Source organism: Eubalaena glacialis, chromosome 12, assembly GCF_028564815.1.
Source record: "Eubalaena glacialis isolate mEubGla1 chromosome 12, mEubGla1.1.hap2.+ XY, whole genome shotgun sequence".
Lineage (NCBI taxonomy): Eukaryota > Metazoa > Chordata > Mammalia > Artiodactyla > Balaenidae > Eubalaena > Eubalaena glacialis.
The window spans coordinates 61621342-61637950 of NC_083727.1; the positions used below are offsets into that span (position 1 = coordinate 61621342).

General features: G+C 35.8%; 1 protein-coding gene across 1 annotated transcript in view; it reads left to right on the plus strand.

The window, feature by feature from the left end:
* Nucleotides 1-16609, plus strand: part of MMS22L (MMS22 like, DNA repair protein) — a 132890-nt gene that overhangs the window by 13069 nt on the left and 103212 nt on the right. Inside the window, exons 7-9 of the mRNA XM_061207346.1 lie at nt 190-280; nt 9365-9495; nt 10980-11093. Of these exons, the coding sequence (XP_061063329.1) occupies nt 190-280; nt 9365-9495; nt 10980-11093 (336 nt within the window). The remainder of the gene's footprint in view (nt 1-189; nt 281-9364; nt 9496-10979; nt 11094-16609) is intronic.

Sequence of the window (16609 nt, forward strand, 5' to 3'; positions counted from 1 at the left end):
TTAAGAGTATATCCTGCTTTTAAAGATCTCCAGTGAAAAAATCCTCTAATGAACAAAACAGAGGTTTTCCTTGAGCTTTTGAATAGTGTTAGGTTAAATTGTGTGTTATGGAGGAGTGTTGTGACATGCTATAAAATACCTAATAAAGTGTTATGAATTTTCAGTCACAGTTTTTAATGTCATTCACAGCTTTTCCCACCATCATGGCATTTGTTACATCTCCACTTAGATATCCATTGGCTAGTGCTGGAAATTCTTCACATGCTTGGTGAAAAATTGAGTAAGTTTATGTATTTCTGATTTATGTCCTTTTTTTAATGTAAACAGTTTTTAATCTAAATTGTTTTTTAAAATTATACAATAAGTGCTTTGTGATTATTATTTTTTTTTAATCAAACAGTAACCAAACTAAAAAGTGAAGGTCTTACTTCTTTTTTCTAGAGATAACTGCTGGGAACAGCTTGGTCCATTTATCCATCCATCCATACTTACTATCTATTAGTATACATATATAGAAACTCATAGGTAGGATTTTTGTTTCTCTTTCTAACCACAAATGATATCATCATATTGTTCTATGTAGGGTTTCATTTAACAGTTTTTTAGAGATCTGTTCATGTTAGTACATACAGTTTTATGGACCTATCATAATTTATTTAGCCAAGTCTATTTTTTGATATTTCAGTTAATTCTGTTTATTTTGGTATTACAAATAACATTTCATTGAACATCCTTATGTAGATATAAGATATACATCTTTGAATACTTGTACAAGTTATTTAGTAGAATAGGTTTTTGGAATTGATGTGGCACATTGCACTTTTAGTATTGTATATGCTGCTCTGGTGTTGTATATTAAGTTTCCACAATTTAAGTACACTAACTGAACATGCCTTTGCCTCACACTCTTGCCAGTAGTGGATTTTATTAATTGTTTTTATTTTTTGCCAACTAATGTGTGAAAAATGATACTGAATCTCTGTTTTTGCAATTTCCCGATTACCAGTGAAGTGGAGCATCTTTCATTTCATTGTCTTTTTATATTTGCTTTATTAATTACTTGTTCATTATATTTTGCAAAGTACTTGTTGTTTCATCTCTTGTTTCATTCTTTCCCGTCTTTCTTTAATTAATTAGTAGAGATTTGTATATATTATGGATGGTAATCTTTTATTTCACATGTTGCCTATTTATTTCTTGGTATTGCTCTTTGACATCTTTAGTTTCCATTATCAAATTGGCAATTTTCTGTAAATATTATATAGTTGTAAATTATTATTATTATTTTTTTAAGCACTTGAGCATTTTTAATGTTCAGAACAGTCTTTGTGATTAACACAATGATGTGTACATTATAACCTAGCACTTACTCTCTTAAAGTGTCAGGACTAACTACAGAGAGGCTTACTACTTGACTTCGTTACAAATTGAAAGGATCTCTTTTTTTTTTTTTTAACATCTTTATTGGAGTATAATTGCTTTACAGTGGTGTGTTAGTTTCTGCTTTATAACAAACTGAATCAGCTATACATATACATATATCTCCATATCTCCTCCCTCTTGCATCTCCCTCCCATCCTCCCTATCCCACCCCTCTAGATGGTTACAAAGCACAGAGCTGATCTCCCTTTGCTATGCGGCTGCTTCCCACTAGCTATCTGTTTTACATATGGTAGTGTATATATGTCCATGCCACTCTCTCACTTCGTCCCAGCTTACCCTTCCCCCTCCCCATGTCCTCAAGTCTATTCTCTACGTATGCGTCTTTATTCCTGTCCTGCCCTTAGGTTCTTCAGAAACTTTTTTTTTCCTTTTTAGATTACATATATAAGTGTTAACATACAGTATTTGTTTTTCTCTTTCTGACTTACTTCACTCTGTATCCATCCACCTTTCTACAAATAACTCAGTTTCCTTTCTTTTTATGGCTGAGTAATACTCCATTGTATATATGTGCCACATCTTCTTTATCCATTCATCTGTCGATGGACACTTAGGTGGCCTCCATGTCCTGGCTATTGTAAATAGTCCTGCAGTGAACATTGTAGTACATGACTCTTTTTGAATTATGGTTTTCTCAGGGTATATGCCCAGTAGTGGGATTGCTGGGTCGTACGATAGTTCTATTTTTAGTTTTTTAAGGAACCTCCGTACTGTTCTCCGTAGTGGCTGTACCAATTTACATTCCCACCAACAGTGCAAGAGGGTTCCCTTTTCTCCACACCCTCTCCAGCATTTATTGTTTGTAAACTTTTTTGATGATGGCCATTCTGACTGGTGTGAGGTGATACCTCATTGTAGTTTTGATTTGCATTTCTTTAATGATTAGTGATGTTGAGCATCCTTTCATGTGTTTGTTGGCAATCTGTATATCTTCTTTGGAGAAATGTCTATTTAAGTCTTCTGCCCATTTTTGGATTGGGTTGTTTGTTTTTTTGATATTGAGCTGCATGAGCTGTTGTATATTTTGGAGATTAATCCTTCGTCAGTTGCTTCGTTTGCAAATATTTTCTCCCATTCTAAGGGTTGTCCTTTTGTCTTGTTTATGTTTTCCTTTGCTGTGCAAAAGCTTTTAAGTTTCATTAGGTCCCATTTGTTTTTATATCCTTTTCTCTAGGAGGTGAGTCAAAAAGGATTTTGCTGTGATGTATGTCATAGAGTGTTCTGCCTACGTTTTCCTCTAAGAGTGTTATGGTGTCTGGCCTTACATTTAGGTCTTTAATCCATTTTGAGTTTATTTTTGTGTATGGTGTTAGGGAGTGTTGTAATTTCATTCTTTTACATGTAGCTGTCCATTTTTCCCAGCACCACTTATTGAAGAGGCTGTCTTTTCTCATTGTATATTTATGCCTCCTTTATCAAAAATAAGGTGAACATATGTGCGTGGGTTTATCTCTGGGCTTTGTATCCTGTTCCATTGATCTATATTTCTGTTTTTGTGCCAGTACCACACTGTCTTGATTACTGTAGCTTTCTAGTATAGTCTGAAGTCCAGGAGCCTGATTCCTCCAGCTCCATTTTTCTTTCTCAAGATTGCTTTGGCTATTCGGGGTCTTTTGTGTTTCCATACAAATTGTGAAATTTATTGTTCTAGTTCTGTGAAAAATGCCATTTTATGGCATTATAAATAGGGATTGCATTGAATCTTTAGATTGCTTTGGGTAGTATAGTCATTTTCACAATGTTTATTCTTCCAATCCAAGAACATGGTATATCTCTCCATCTGTTTGCATCATCTTTAACTTCTCTCATCAGTGTTATATAGTTTTCTGCATACAGGTCTTTTGTCTCCTTAGGTAGGTTTATTCCTAGGTATTTGATTCTTTTTTTGCAATGGTAGATGGGAGTGTTTCCTTAATTTCTCTTTCAGATTTTTCATCATTAGCGTATAGGAATGCCAGAGATTTCTGTGCATTAATTTTGTATCCTGCTACTTTACCAAATTCATTGATTAGCTCTAGTAGTTTTCTGGTAGCATCTTTAGGATTCTCTATGTATAGTATCATGTCATTTGCAAACAGTGACAGCTTTACTTCTTCTTTTCTGATTTGGATTCCTTTTATTTCTTTCCTTTTCTTCTCTGATTGCTGTGGCTAAAACTTCCAAAACTATGTTGAATAATAGTGGTGAGAGTGGACAACCTTGTCTTGTTCCTGATCTTAGAGGAAATGGTTTCAGTTTTTCACCATTGAGAACGATTTTGGCTGTGGGTTTGTCATATAAGGCCTTTATTATATTGAGGTAAGTTCCCTCTATGCCTGCTTTCTGGAGGGTTTTTATCATAAATTGATGTTGAATTTTGTTGAAAGCCCTTTCTACATCTATTGAGATGATCATATGGTTTTTATCCTTCAGTTTTTTAATATGGTGTATGACATTGATTGATTTGTGTATATTGAAGAATCCTTGCATTCCTGGGATAAACCCCAGTTGATCATGGTGTATGATCCTTTTAATGTGCTGTTGGATTCTGTTTGCTAGTATTTTGTTGAGGATTTTTGCATCTATGTTCATCAGTGATATTGGTCTGTAGTATTCTTTTTTAGTGCCATCTTTCTCTGGTTTTGGTATCGGGGTGATGGTGGCCTCGTAGAATGAGTTTCGGAGTGTTACTCCCTCTGCTGTATTTTGGAAGAGTTTGAGAAGGATAAGTGTTAGCTCTTCTCTAAATGTTTGATAGAAGTTGCCTGTGAAGCCATCTGGTCCTGGGCTTTTGTGTGTTGGAAAATTTTTAATCACAGTTTCAATTTCTATGCTTGTGATTGGTCTCTTTATATTTTCCATTTTTTCCTGGTTCAGTCTTGGGAGGTTGTGCTTTTCTAAAAATTTGTCCATTTCTTCCAGGTTGTCCATTTTATTCGCATATAGTTGCTTGTAGTAATCTCTCATGATCCTTTGTATTTCAGCAGTGTCAGTTGTTACTTCTCCTTATTCATTTCTAATTCTGTTGATTTGAGTCTTCTCCCTTTTTTTCTTGATGAGTCTGGCTAATGGTTTATCAATTTTATTTATCTTCTCAAAGAACCAGCTTTTAGTTTTATTGATCTTTGCTATTGTGTCCTTCATTTATTTTTCATTTATTTCTATTCTGATCTTTATGATTTCTTTCCTTCTGCTAACTTGGGGGTTTTTTGTTCTTGTCTCTCTGATTGCTTTAGGTGTAAGGTTAGATTGTTTACTTGAGATGTTTCTTTTTTCTTGAAGTAGGATTTTATTGCTATAAACTTCCCTCTTAGAACTGCTTTTGCTGTATCCCATAGGTTTCGGGTCATCGTGTGTTCATTGTCATTTGTTTCTAGGTATTTTTTGATTTCCTCTTTGATTTCTTCAGTGATCACTTGGTCATTTAGTAGTGTATTGTTTAGCCTCCATGTGTTTTTATTTTTTACAGATTTTTTTCCTGTAATTGATATCTAGTCTCATAGTGTTGTTGATGGAAAAGATACTTGGTACGCTTTCAGTTTTCTTAAATTTACCAAGACTTGATTTGTGACCCAAGATATGATCTATCCTGGAGAATGTTCCTTGAGCACTTGAGAAGAAAGTATATTCTGTTGTTTTTGGATGGAATGTCCTATAAATATCAGTTATGTCCATCTTGTTTAATGCATCATTTAAAGCTTGTGTTTCCTTATTTATTTTCATTTTGGATGATCTGTCCATTGGTGAAAGTGGGGTGTTAAAGTCCCCTACTATGATTGTATTACTGTTGATTTCCCCTTTTATGGCTGTTAGCATTTGCATTTTGTATTGAGGTGCTTCTATGTTGGGTGCATAAATATTTACAATTGTTATATCTTTTTCTTGGATTGATCCCTTCATCATTGTATAGTGTCCTTCTTTGTCTCTTATAATAGTCTTTATTTTAAAGTCTATTTTGTCTGATATGAGAATTGCTGCTCCAGCTCTCTTGATTTCCATTTGCATGGAATATCTTTTTCCATCCCTTCACTTTCATTCTGTATGTGTCCCTAGGTCTGAAGTGGGTCTCTTGTAGACAGCATATATACAGGTCTTGTTTTTGTATCCATTCAGCCAGTCTATGTCTTTTGGTTGGAGCATTCAGTCCATTTACATTTAAGGTAGTTATCGATATGTGTGTTCCTATTACCATTTTCTTAATTGTTTTGGGTTTGTTATTGTAGGTCTTTTCCTTCTCTTGTGTTTCCTGCCTAGAGAAGTTCCTTTAGCATTTGTTGTAAAGCTGGTTTGGTGGTGCTGAAGTCTCTTAGCTTTTACCTGTCTGTAAAGGTTTTAATTTCTCTGTCGAATCTGAATGTGATCCTTGCTGGGTAGAGTAATCTTGGTTGTAGATTTTTCCCTTTCATCACTGTAAGTATGTCCTGCCACTCCCTCTGGCTTGCAGAGTTTCTGCTGAAAGATCAGCTGTTAACCTTATGGGGTTTCCCTTGTATGTTAATGGTTGCTTTTCCCTTGTGCTTTTAATATTTTTTCTTTGTATTTAATTTTTGATAGTTTGATTAATATGTGTCTTGGCATGTTTCTCCTTGGATTTATCCTGTATGGGACTCTCTGTGCTTCCTGGACTTGCTTGACTATTTCTTTTCCCATATTAGAGAAGTTTTCAACTATGATCTCTTCAAATATTTTCTCAGTCCCTTTCTTTTTCTCTTCTTCTGAGACCCCTATAATTCGAATGTTGCTGTGTTTAATGTTGTCCCAGAGGTCTCTGAGACTGTCCTCAATTCTTTTCATTCTTTTTTCTTTATTCTTCTCTACGGTAGTTATTTCCACAATTTTATCTTCCAGGTCACTTATCCGTTCTTCTGCCTCAGTTATTCTGCTATTGATTCCTTCTAGAGAATTTTTAATTTCATTTATTGTGTTGTTCATCTCTGTTTGTTTGCTCCTTAGTTCTTCTAGGTCCTTCTTAAACATTTCTTGTATTTTCTCCATTCCGTTTCCAAGATTTTGGATCATCTTGACTATCATTACTCTGAATTCTTTTTCAGGTAGACTGCCTATTTCCTCTTCATCTGTTTGATGTGGTGGGTTTTTACCTTGCTCCTTCATCTGCTGTGTGTTTCTCTGTCTTCTCATTTTGCTTAACTTACTGTGTTTGGGGTCTCCTTTTCGCAGTCTGCAGGTTCATAGTTCCTGTTGTTTTTGGTGTCTGCCCCTAGTGGCTAAGGTTGGTTCAGTGGATTGTGTAGGCTTCCTGTTGGAGGGGACTAGTGCCTGTGTTCTGGTGGATGAAGCTGGATCTTATCTTTTTGGTGGGCAGATCTGTATCCGGTGGTGTGTTTTGGGGTGTCTGTGACCTTATTATGATTTTAGGCAACCTCTCTGCTAAAGGGTGGGGTTGTGTTCCTGTCCTGCTAGTTGTTTGACATAGGGTGTCCAGCACTGTAGCTTGCTGGTCGTTGAGTGGAACTGGGTCTTAGCTTTGACATGGAGATATCTGGGAGAGCTTTCGCCGTTTGACATTACATGAAGCTGGGAGGTCTCTGGTGGACCAGTGTCCTGAACTCGGCTCTCCCACCTCAGAGGCACAGGCCTGACACCCATCCAGCACACAAAGACTCTGTCAGCCACACTGCTCAGAAGAAAAGGGAGAAAAATAGAAAGAAAGGAAGAAAAAAAGAAAATAATATAAAGTTATTAAAATAAAAAGTGAAAAAATTATTAAAAATTAAAAAAATTTAAAAGTAATAAAAAGAAGAAAGAAGAGAGCAACCAAACCAAAAAACAAATCCACCAATGATAATAAGCACTAAAAAGTATACAAAAAAAAAAAGAAAAAAACGGACAGACAGAACCCTAGGACAAATGGTAAAAGCAAAGCTATACAGACAAAATCACACAAAGAAGGGTACACATACACACTCACAAAAAGAGAAGGAAAGAAGTATATGTATCTATGTATTAAAAAAAGTAAAATGGAAGAGAGCAATCAAATCAATAAACAAATCTACCAATGATAATAAACTCTAAATACTAAACTAAGATAAACATAAAACCAGAAGCAAATTAGATGCAGAAAGCAAACCCCAGGTCTACAGTTTCTCCCAAAGTGTACTGCCTCAATTTTGGGATGATTTGTTGTGTATTCAGTTATTCCACAGATGCAGGGTACCTCAGGTTGATTGTGGAGATTAATCCGCTGCCCCTGATGCTGCTGAGAGTAGTTTCCCTTTGTCTTCTTTGTTCGCACAGCTCCTGGGGTTCAGCTTTGGATTTGGACCCACCTCTGTGTGTAGGTCGCCTGAGGGCATCTGTTCTTCGCTCAGACATTACGGGGTTAAAGGAGCAGCTGACGAGGGGGCTCTGGCTCACTCAGGCTGCGGGGAGGGAGGGTTAAGGAATGCGGGGTGAGCCTGTGGCGGCAGAGGCCAGCGTGACGTTGCACCAGCCTGAGGCATACCGTGTGTTCTCCCAGGGAAGTTGTCCCTGGATCACGGGACCCTGGTAGTGGCAGGCTGCACAGGCTCCCGGGAGGGGAGGTGTGGATAGTGACCTGTGCTTGCACAGAGGCTTCTTGGTGGCTACAGCAGCATCCTTAGCGTCTCATGGCCATCTCTGGAGCTCGTTTAGGCAGTGCTCTGAATCCCCTTTCCTCGCGCACCCTGAAACAATGGTCTCTTGCCTCTTAGGCAGGTCCAGAGTTTTTACCGGACTCCCTCCCGGCTAGCTGTGGCGCACTAGCCCCCTTCAGGCTGTGTTCACGCAACCAACCCCAGTCCTCTCCCTGGGATCTGACCTCTGAAGCCTGAGCCTCAGCTCCCAGCCCCCACCCATCCCGGCGGGTGAGCATACAAGCCTCTCAGGCTGGTTAGTGCTGGTCGGCACAGATCCTCTGTGCAGGAATCTCTCCACTTTGCCCTCTGCACCCCTGTTGCTGTGATCTCCGTGGCTCTGAAGCTTCTCCCCTGCCACCCCTGTCTCCGCAAGTGAAGGGGCTTCCTAGCGTGTGGAAACTTTTCCTCCTTCACAGCTCCCTCCCAGATGTGCGGGTCCCGTCCCTAGTCTTTTGTCTGTTTCTTCTTTTTTCTTTTGCCCTACTCAGGTACGTGGGGAGTTTCTTGCCTTTTGGGAAGTCTGAGGTCTTCTGCCAGCGTTCAGTAGGTGTTCTGTAGGAGTTGTTCCACGTGTAGATGTATTTCTGATGTATTTGTGGGGAGGAAGGTGATCTCCATGTCTTACTCCTCCGCCATCTTAAGGTCTCCTGTAGTTGTAAATTATTAATTATTTAGGTTATAAACATATCCTTTACCTCAATACCTACTTTTCAATGAATTAATAATACGAAAATACATATATGTGTACATGTATATGTGTAAGCACTTATATACATACATGTGAACATATAAAGGTGTACACAAATATATCCTTTCCTCATGTGGACTGTATTTCAAATAATATATTCTTAGAGCAATACTCAGGTGAACTTACTCTGACAGGTTCAAATTTTGGTATCCGTTACCTTGGTTTGCTCTATTTCATGCCAAAAAACAATTGCACATGGTTAGTTTATCAGTATTTGTTAAAGGAATAATGTTTTAACGGCTTTATTGGTTAGAAATATGGGTAAAGATTTTCTGGTGTTTCCTGTCTTGTATTTTTTTTCTCTGAAGTGATGTTGCATTGTTGCTTTTCAGATGGCCAAATTAAGAAAATCTATTAAATGGTACTTGGGAGGATTGAAACTTTTTTAAGCTAATGTCTATCACTGCTCATATAAGAAAGGAATTACTTTCGAACTTTTATTTGCAAAAAATTTGCTTTTAACTGTTTATTTTGCAGTTTTGTTATGTTAATTTAAAGGTGTACAGTCACTTTCCTCCTTCTGAATTAGTAAAATCTACTGTAGTTTTAAACAGAATTTATCTTATTCCATTTTTAGAACAAGTTATATATAGTCATCAGTTTATGAATCTGGCAGGTGACAATTTAACCAACGTCAGCCTATTTGAAGAACATTGTGAAAATCTTCTTTGTGATTTAATAAGCCTGTCCCTCAACAGGTATGATAAGGTAATGCTTTACGAGTTCATTTGCACTTTTGGTATTTAGTGGCAATAGTCAGTACTTAATGCATGTGGTTTGACCCATAAGAATCTAAAATGGCTTACTTGTTAATTCTTCTAATTTTATATTTACTGTTATTTGGTAGGTGGTTGGGAAAAGAATTTGAGTTAAACATTTAAAACAGGCTGGAATTAGTGTTTTAGAGTTGTTTTAATAAAAAAAAATAGCCTTTTCCATTTGTCAAAAATAAATAAAAACAGAATATTCATGATAATGATTGGAAATTTAATTTCTGTTCAAATAGAGACCAGCCCTTTAATAATCTATTGTTTTGTTGTTATATAATAAAATAAATGAGTACTTAGCTAAAGTTAGTTGACACATTTAAAGAGAGGTTTTGTTTGGTTGTTTTCATAAAAGGTCTGGAATCATGGGGGAAATTACATCGTTTTACTAAATTGCTTATCATAATGTTTAATGCAGACAGTGATTTAAAAGTGCTATGGTATACATTTATTTTCAAGCAATGGAAATTTGTCGACTATCATCACTTATTTCAGGTTACAAGCATAAATGTTACCTATGGGAAATTGGGATTTATAATTTTTTAAAATTTAGATTGTGTTTTATGTATTTATTATTAATATTGTTTAAATCTAGTCTATGTATTTACAACTAATATAATTAGTAGATTGACCAGATATGATATAGTAATGTCTTGACTGTTGTTTTTTTTTTTTTACTGTGTATTATGTTAGAAAAGTGTATATAGTATGTGAAATAATGAACACATTATGAATTTCAGAAGTCTAGCTATACTTGCTATACTTACAGTGCATATTCTCTGTATTATTTGGGGCCATTGAGGGTATATTTGTTACAAAAATGGTAAAGTTGCCTAACCTTTATAAATTCCTAGTAATTGTACTTGTTCTTACAAAAAAATTTAGTCTGCATTACAGAGAATCAAAATTTATTTTCTAATCATTTTCTTAGAAGTCTTTTTATTTGGCTGATGGATTAGATCAAGGTTTAGAAACCATGGCCCTGTAACCAAATCTAACACACCACCTGTTTTTGTAAATAAAATTTTACTGGAACACAGTCCTATCCTTTTTATCCATTTTCTGTGACTGATGTTGCAGAACAATGGCAGAGTTGAATAGTTGTTACAAAGAGTATTTCACTATTAAAGCCTCAAATATTTACTATCTAGCCCTTTACAGAACAACTTTGCTGACCATTGGACTAGATGATTAAAGCAGAGGTTTTTTTTTAAGTTGAAAATAAAATTCATTGTGTACTTTTGTTTTTTAAATGGAAATTTATTTTAAAAGTTAATGAAATGTTATGTTTTTTTATAAACAATTTTATGTAATTGAGCATAAATTTTAAGTCATCTAAATCATTCTTTTAAAACATTTGGGGAGATATGTGGCATGTAAAGTTCTGCTGTCTTATAAGTTACTCTTTTTGGTTCTTTCCTGCAGGTTAGGCCTTCTGAAGCATTAATGAGTCACCATTGCCCATGTCCATGCATTAAAGAATTATGGGTTCTACTCATTCATCTTCTCAACCACAGGAGTAAATGGTCTCTCTCAGAAGTAAGTTATAAAATTGATGTTAGTTATTGTTACTAGCTCTTACATTGAATTCATGCAGTGGTTTTGTCAAAGAAAAATCTTACGAAGTCTTTCTTTATAATAAGACAACAACCACCACCAAACAGAGCATTAACTGAATACTAAATACCTACTATATTTTTAACCCTAAATTGGTAATATGAAACATCTAGGAAAAGTACAAGATTTGACTGTTTTATTTTCTCAAGTTCTTTTTTTTTCCTGTGAAGAATCTTTTAGGCCATACTTAAAAACCCTCTAGTAATCCAGGAAACATTTTAGTTAGGAAATGAGGCAGATTTAGATTTGTGGAGAAATAAAGCACAGGTTTTTATTAATCAATTTTATAGTATCTTATTTCAAGGAGGGAGAAAGAAAAACACAAAGGGGAAGGTGGGAAATTTTACTTCACCTCACTTTGAATCAAGTCTTCAGAATGGGGCTTTATTTTATTTCAAGTGTTCTGGATTAGTAGAAAAAGAGAAATATTCATATGCAGAAGTAAATACAAATAATTCACTGTGAAATGATACTTAAAATGGTTTATGTTATATGTTCTTATCCACTTAGGAGTTTAAAGTAATTTCTTCCTATATACATTTTCAAGAATTTATCCATAAATTAAAAAACTCCTCTGTAGCTCTTCAAGTCGATAGCTCAATTCTAATATTTTAAAAATTTCTTTAAAGACACTACAAATTCAGGGAAATGTAAACGGATAGAACAATGAGATACCACTGCTATTAGAATGACCAAAATTGGGAACACTGATAACTCTAAATGCTGATGAGAATGTGGAACAACAGGGACTCTCATTCATTGCTGGTGGGAATGCAGAATGGTACAGCCACTTTGGAAGACATTTTGCTTGTTTCTTACAAAACTAAACATAGTTTTAGCATATGGATCCAGCAATTGTGCTTCTTGGTATTTACCCAGTGAAAACTCATGTCAACACAAAAACCCGTACATGCATGTTTATAGCAGCTTTATTCATAATTGCCAAAACTTGGAAGCAACCAAGATATCCTTCAGTAGGTAAATGGATAAAATGTGGTATATCCAGACAATGAAATATTATTCATCACTAAAAAGAATGAGCTATCAAGCCATAAAAAGACATGGAGGAACCTTAAATGCATATAACTAAGTGAAAGAAACCAATCTAAAAGGCTACACACTGTATGATTCCAACTATATGACATTCTGTGAAAGCTAAACCTATGAAAACAGTAAAAAGATTAGTGGTTTCTGAGGGTGGGCAGAACACGGGCACTTTTAGGACAATGAAAATAATCTATATAATTTTAATAACTTTTTGGAGGTTTATAGTACTATATTTGTTTTGAGTTATTTTAGTAGTAAATTTACGAGGTATAAGTAAAATAAAGTAAATTTACTATGTATAAATTTAACGCATTTTTACTTATTGAGTAAGAAAGTTGTTTTTCCGTGGCATTTTGGTTTGTCAGTAGCATTAAGCTTTCCACAATGAGACTTAAATATTACACAGTCTCAGCAATATTTTCCTTTGATTATTTTCCAGGATATTTTATTTCATTTATGTGGTAAACATCGATTTTTCCATTTTCTGCAAAGTTTATCTTTAAGAATTTTATATGTTTTAGAATTGTTCTTATTTTATAAATTTTAGACTTGAAAGTGTAAACTACATAGAGTTAATGAAGGCATGTTCATACTTGTTGCCCTGAGTCTTTTTCTAGTTTTTAAGCAGAAAAGTAGGCATAATTTAAAATACTATATTGTAGAAATTTGCATAGTAATATGTATTGTTTAACCTAAATGACTGTTATGCTTTTCATTTTATGTAGTGACCAGAATTATTTGTCTTAAAATAATGGAAATCTGAGGTCATTTCATTTTTTTAAATATAACTAAAATATATTATTCACAGATTTTGAAAGCTATTTTATTTTGAAAGTTAAATTAGAAGTTTCCATTCCTGACAGTAAGACAGTTTGACCTTCCTGCTAAAAAAATAATTAATCTAATCATGCTGGATATCATATAATAAGCATTTTAGATGTGTCAGTGAACTTGTTGAAAGTAAGAAGTATTGAGGCCAAATACTAAATGTAGGTGGGAATTCAGGTCAGCTGAACCTTGAAGCTGAGAGGCAGTTGCTGAATTATGTAAACTTGGAACATTAGCTTTCATATATTATAAGGTCCAAGAATAGAAGACAAAGCTCAGAATCAACTCAAGTTGGTAACCTACTGTACACCAACTACCCATAAATCTGGGGCACCAAAAGGATGAACTAGAAACTCAACTAAATTTGTAAGAAAAATTGCCTGTCTTTAACTGTGTTTCTTTTCAGTTTAAAATTGCTTCAGTGTATTTATTGTAAGCCAGCACTCATACAGTTTTATAGCCTGAGTTCATGTTGCTTAGGTTGTACTAAAAATTTCAAGCCAGTGACTTCTAAGTAGCCTTGGACAATGGGTGGACGCTTAAACCCACATCTTCTCATGTAACCTCCCCCAAAATATAGAATAGCAAGAACAAATAAAACTGCACAGAAACATGTTGATAGCATACCTGCAAGGTAAGAATGTTCAAAGCTGTAAATTAAAAGTAAAGCCACCGAAGCACTAACACACCTTCCTGTCAAGCAAGGGCAGGCAGTCTGAGAAAAACTGCTCTGAGGAGAGAAGAAGAGAGCTAGCAGTAGCCATAAAATTGGTCTAAAACCATTTCAAGAATGTGAAAAATACTGGAAAGGTTTCTTGTAGATCAGAAGGATAGAACATAAAAGTGTGTGCAAAACATGAGGCAGTCTTTGAAGGTAGAGCTTCTGGAGAATAAAAAGGCAAAAAGGGAGTGGTTCCCCCTTGGTGATTAGGTGGTGAAGGGGATAGGAAGTAAAAGCATAGAACAATGTCTCTTGTAAAATAAAAAAAAAAAAATCAAAGGATTCATACCTACTCTCCCACCACCACCACCACCAAAAAAAAAGAAATGTAGTAAAGAAATGGGACTTTGGTACATTGACAAAAGAGGGCTTCACTGAACTAGGAATATTTTAGAGTAGTCCAAACCTGCAAAATGAAAAGAAGGAAACTAAACAAGTCTTTATAAAGTTACTACAAGGAAACAGAATTGATTTGATATACTTTAGCTGAGGATACCCTCTTCCCCAGAAACAACTATAATGCAGAAGAAAATCCTAAGACAATACTCCAGACTAAATTAAGGAGATAAGCCTTTGGGGCTATAAAAACAAAAACAAAAACAAAAAAACACCTTGAATAAGATATGCGGATTTTAAAACAGATAGACCAAAAGCTAGGAATTAATGAAAAGAATAAACTGAAGGCAGGAGAGAAATGGAAGAAAACATCATTATAGAATTGACTAAATTACAAAGTGCCCAAGGAGAATAGACTCAAATGAAAATTTAATAAGGGGCATGGAAGAAAGGCAGGAAAATAACCAAGAGAGTAAAAATGATATAAAGAAAGGAATATAAATGGTTAGAGAGAAAATGGTTGAAATGGGAGATGAGCAAAGCAGAAATAACCATATGTATAAATGGAGTCCCTAAAAAAAACCAAAACAATGGGATATACCTAACACTCAAAATTATTATCCAAGAAAATATTCCAGAAGTAAAAGAAGACCCAAATCTACATATTGAAATGGCCTGCTTGCTAAGTGGAAAGATTAATTCCAAATAATCCATCCTGAGACATATTGTAAAACTATTTGACTTCAGACATATAGGAAATATCTTCCAGTCCTGAAGGAAATCTTCAAATCCTCTAGGCAAAAGGACTAAATTACTTAGAAAAGCTAAATAAGTTGACCTGCACTAGACTTCTTAAAAACAACATAAAACAAGGCAACAGTAGAGCATTTAAAAAGACTCAAAAACCCTTCCTCCTTGTGAGGACACAGCAGACGTCTGTGACCTGGAAGAGGGCCATCATGTGACCATGCTGGCACCCTGATCTCGGACTTCCAGCCCAAGCATTGAATGAAATATCAGTATGGCACAATAGAACAAGCCCTCAGTTTAAAGAAAAGCAATGTAGGGACTTCCCTGGTGGCGCAGTGGTTAAGAATCCGCCTGCCAATGCAGGGGACATGGGTTCAAGCCCTGGTCCGGGAAGATCCCACATGCCGTGGAGCAACTAAGTCCATGTGCCACAACTACTGAGCCTGTGCTCTAGAGCCCGTGAGCCATAACTATTGCGCCCACGTGCCTAGAGCCCGTGCTCCACAACAACAGAAGCCACCACAATGAGAAGCCCGCGCACCGCAACGAAGAGTAGCCCCCACTCGCCGCAGCTAGAGAAAGCCCACGCGCACAGAAATGAAGACCCAACGCAGCCAAAAATAAATAAATAAATTTATAAAAAGAAGAAAAGCGATTTAGTCCCACCTTTTGCTCTGTGGAGGTTATATGGACTCTAACTATGGCATACTCCCTTAATAGAATCTCAAGACCAAGAAAAATTGACCAAACAAAAAGGAAACAAAACAAAAAATTCCTTCTAAAACAACAAAGAAGCAAGTTAAAAATTACTCTTTGTACTATCAGACGGGCAATGGCTTTGGGGACCAAGATGGATGTGGATAAGCTGAGAAAGAAAAACTGAAAAAGCAATGGAAAGATTCAGGAGGAACAGGGAAGCTTTTCTCTTTCATTCACTCAGGAGTTAATGATATTGCAGGAGATGTGATCATTCCCCTGAATGCTGACAGCGGGCTAAGGTCTATATAGAACCTATTCTTAGGAGCTTTCCAGACTGCTGAAAGCAGAGATTTTTTTTTTTCTGTCTTGTACGTGATTTTAAAAATTTATGATGTGTCAGCGCTGATTTCTGTAATGCACTGTTTATTTTTTTTAAAAGAACAAATTATGTGTGTGCATGTATATACGTGTGTGCACGCAAGCTTACATTCTTCCAAAAAGAAGTATTTAATTCCTTCTCTCTTTAATTCCAAAGAATAGGACCGCCTACCCTCCGTCCTGTTCTTTGGAATGAGGGAGGGGAAGACTGAAAGGGATTTTGAGTCTTCCCACTGAGAAAGGGACATTTTCTGGAACCAAGTCAGTGTTCAAAGGACTAATGCTCTAAGGAAATTGTCCAAAGGGGAGCGGCAGTTCAGGGTTATTAAGTTATTTTCAAATGTTGTCTGGACTGCTGCTGCTGACCTTTGTGGAGGCAACAAGGTGCTGCTTCCCAGGGGGACAGGATAGGAAGCAATTAGAGAAGCCTAGGAGAGGATCAGGAATGTTTGGGAATTCACGCATAGCACAAATTATGTGGGAACTCCAAGAATGAAAATAAACTAATATGATTAAGGGCATATTTTTATCCCAGAAAATATTCTAAAATGTAGCTAATACTGGCTATATCTGTATGCGTGCATTCTTAAAAACTCAATACTCAGTACCTAGTAGATGTCATTTAGACTTAAATTTCAGGGAAGAAAAGGAAAACTAATGAGTATTTCTTGAGTGATAT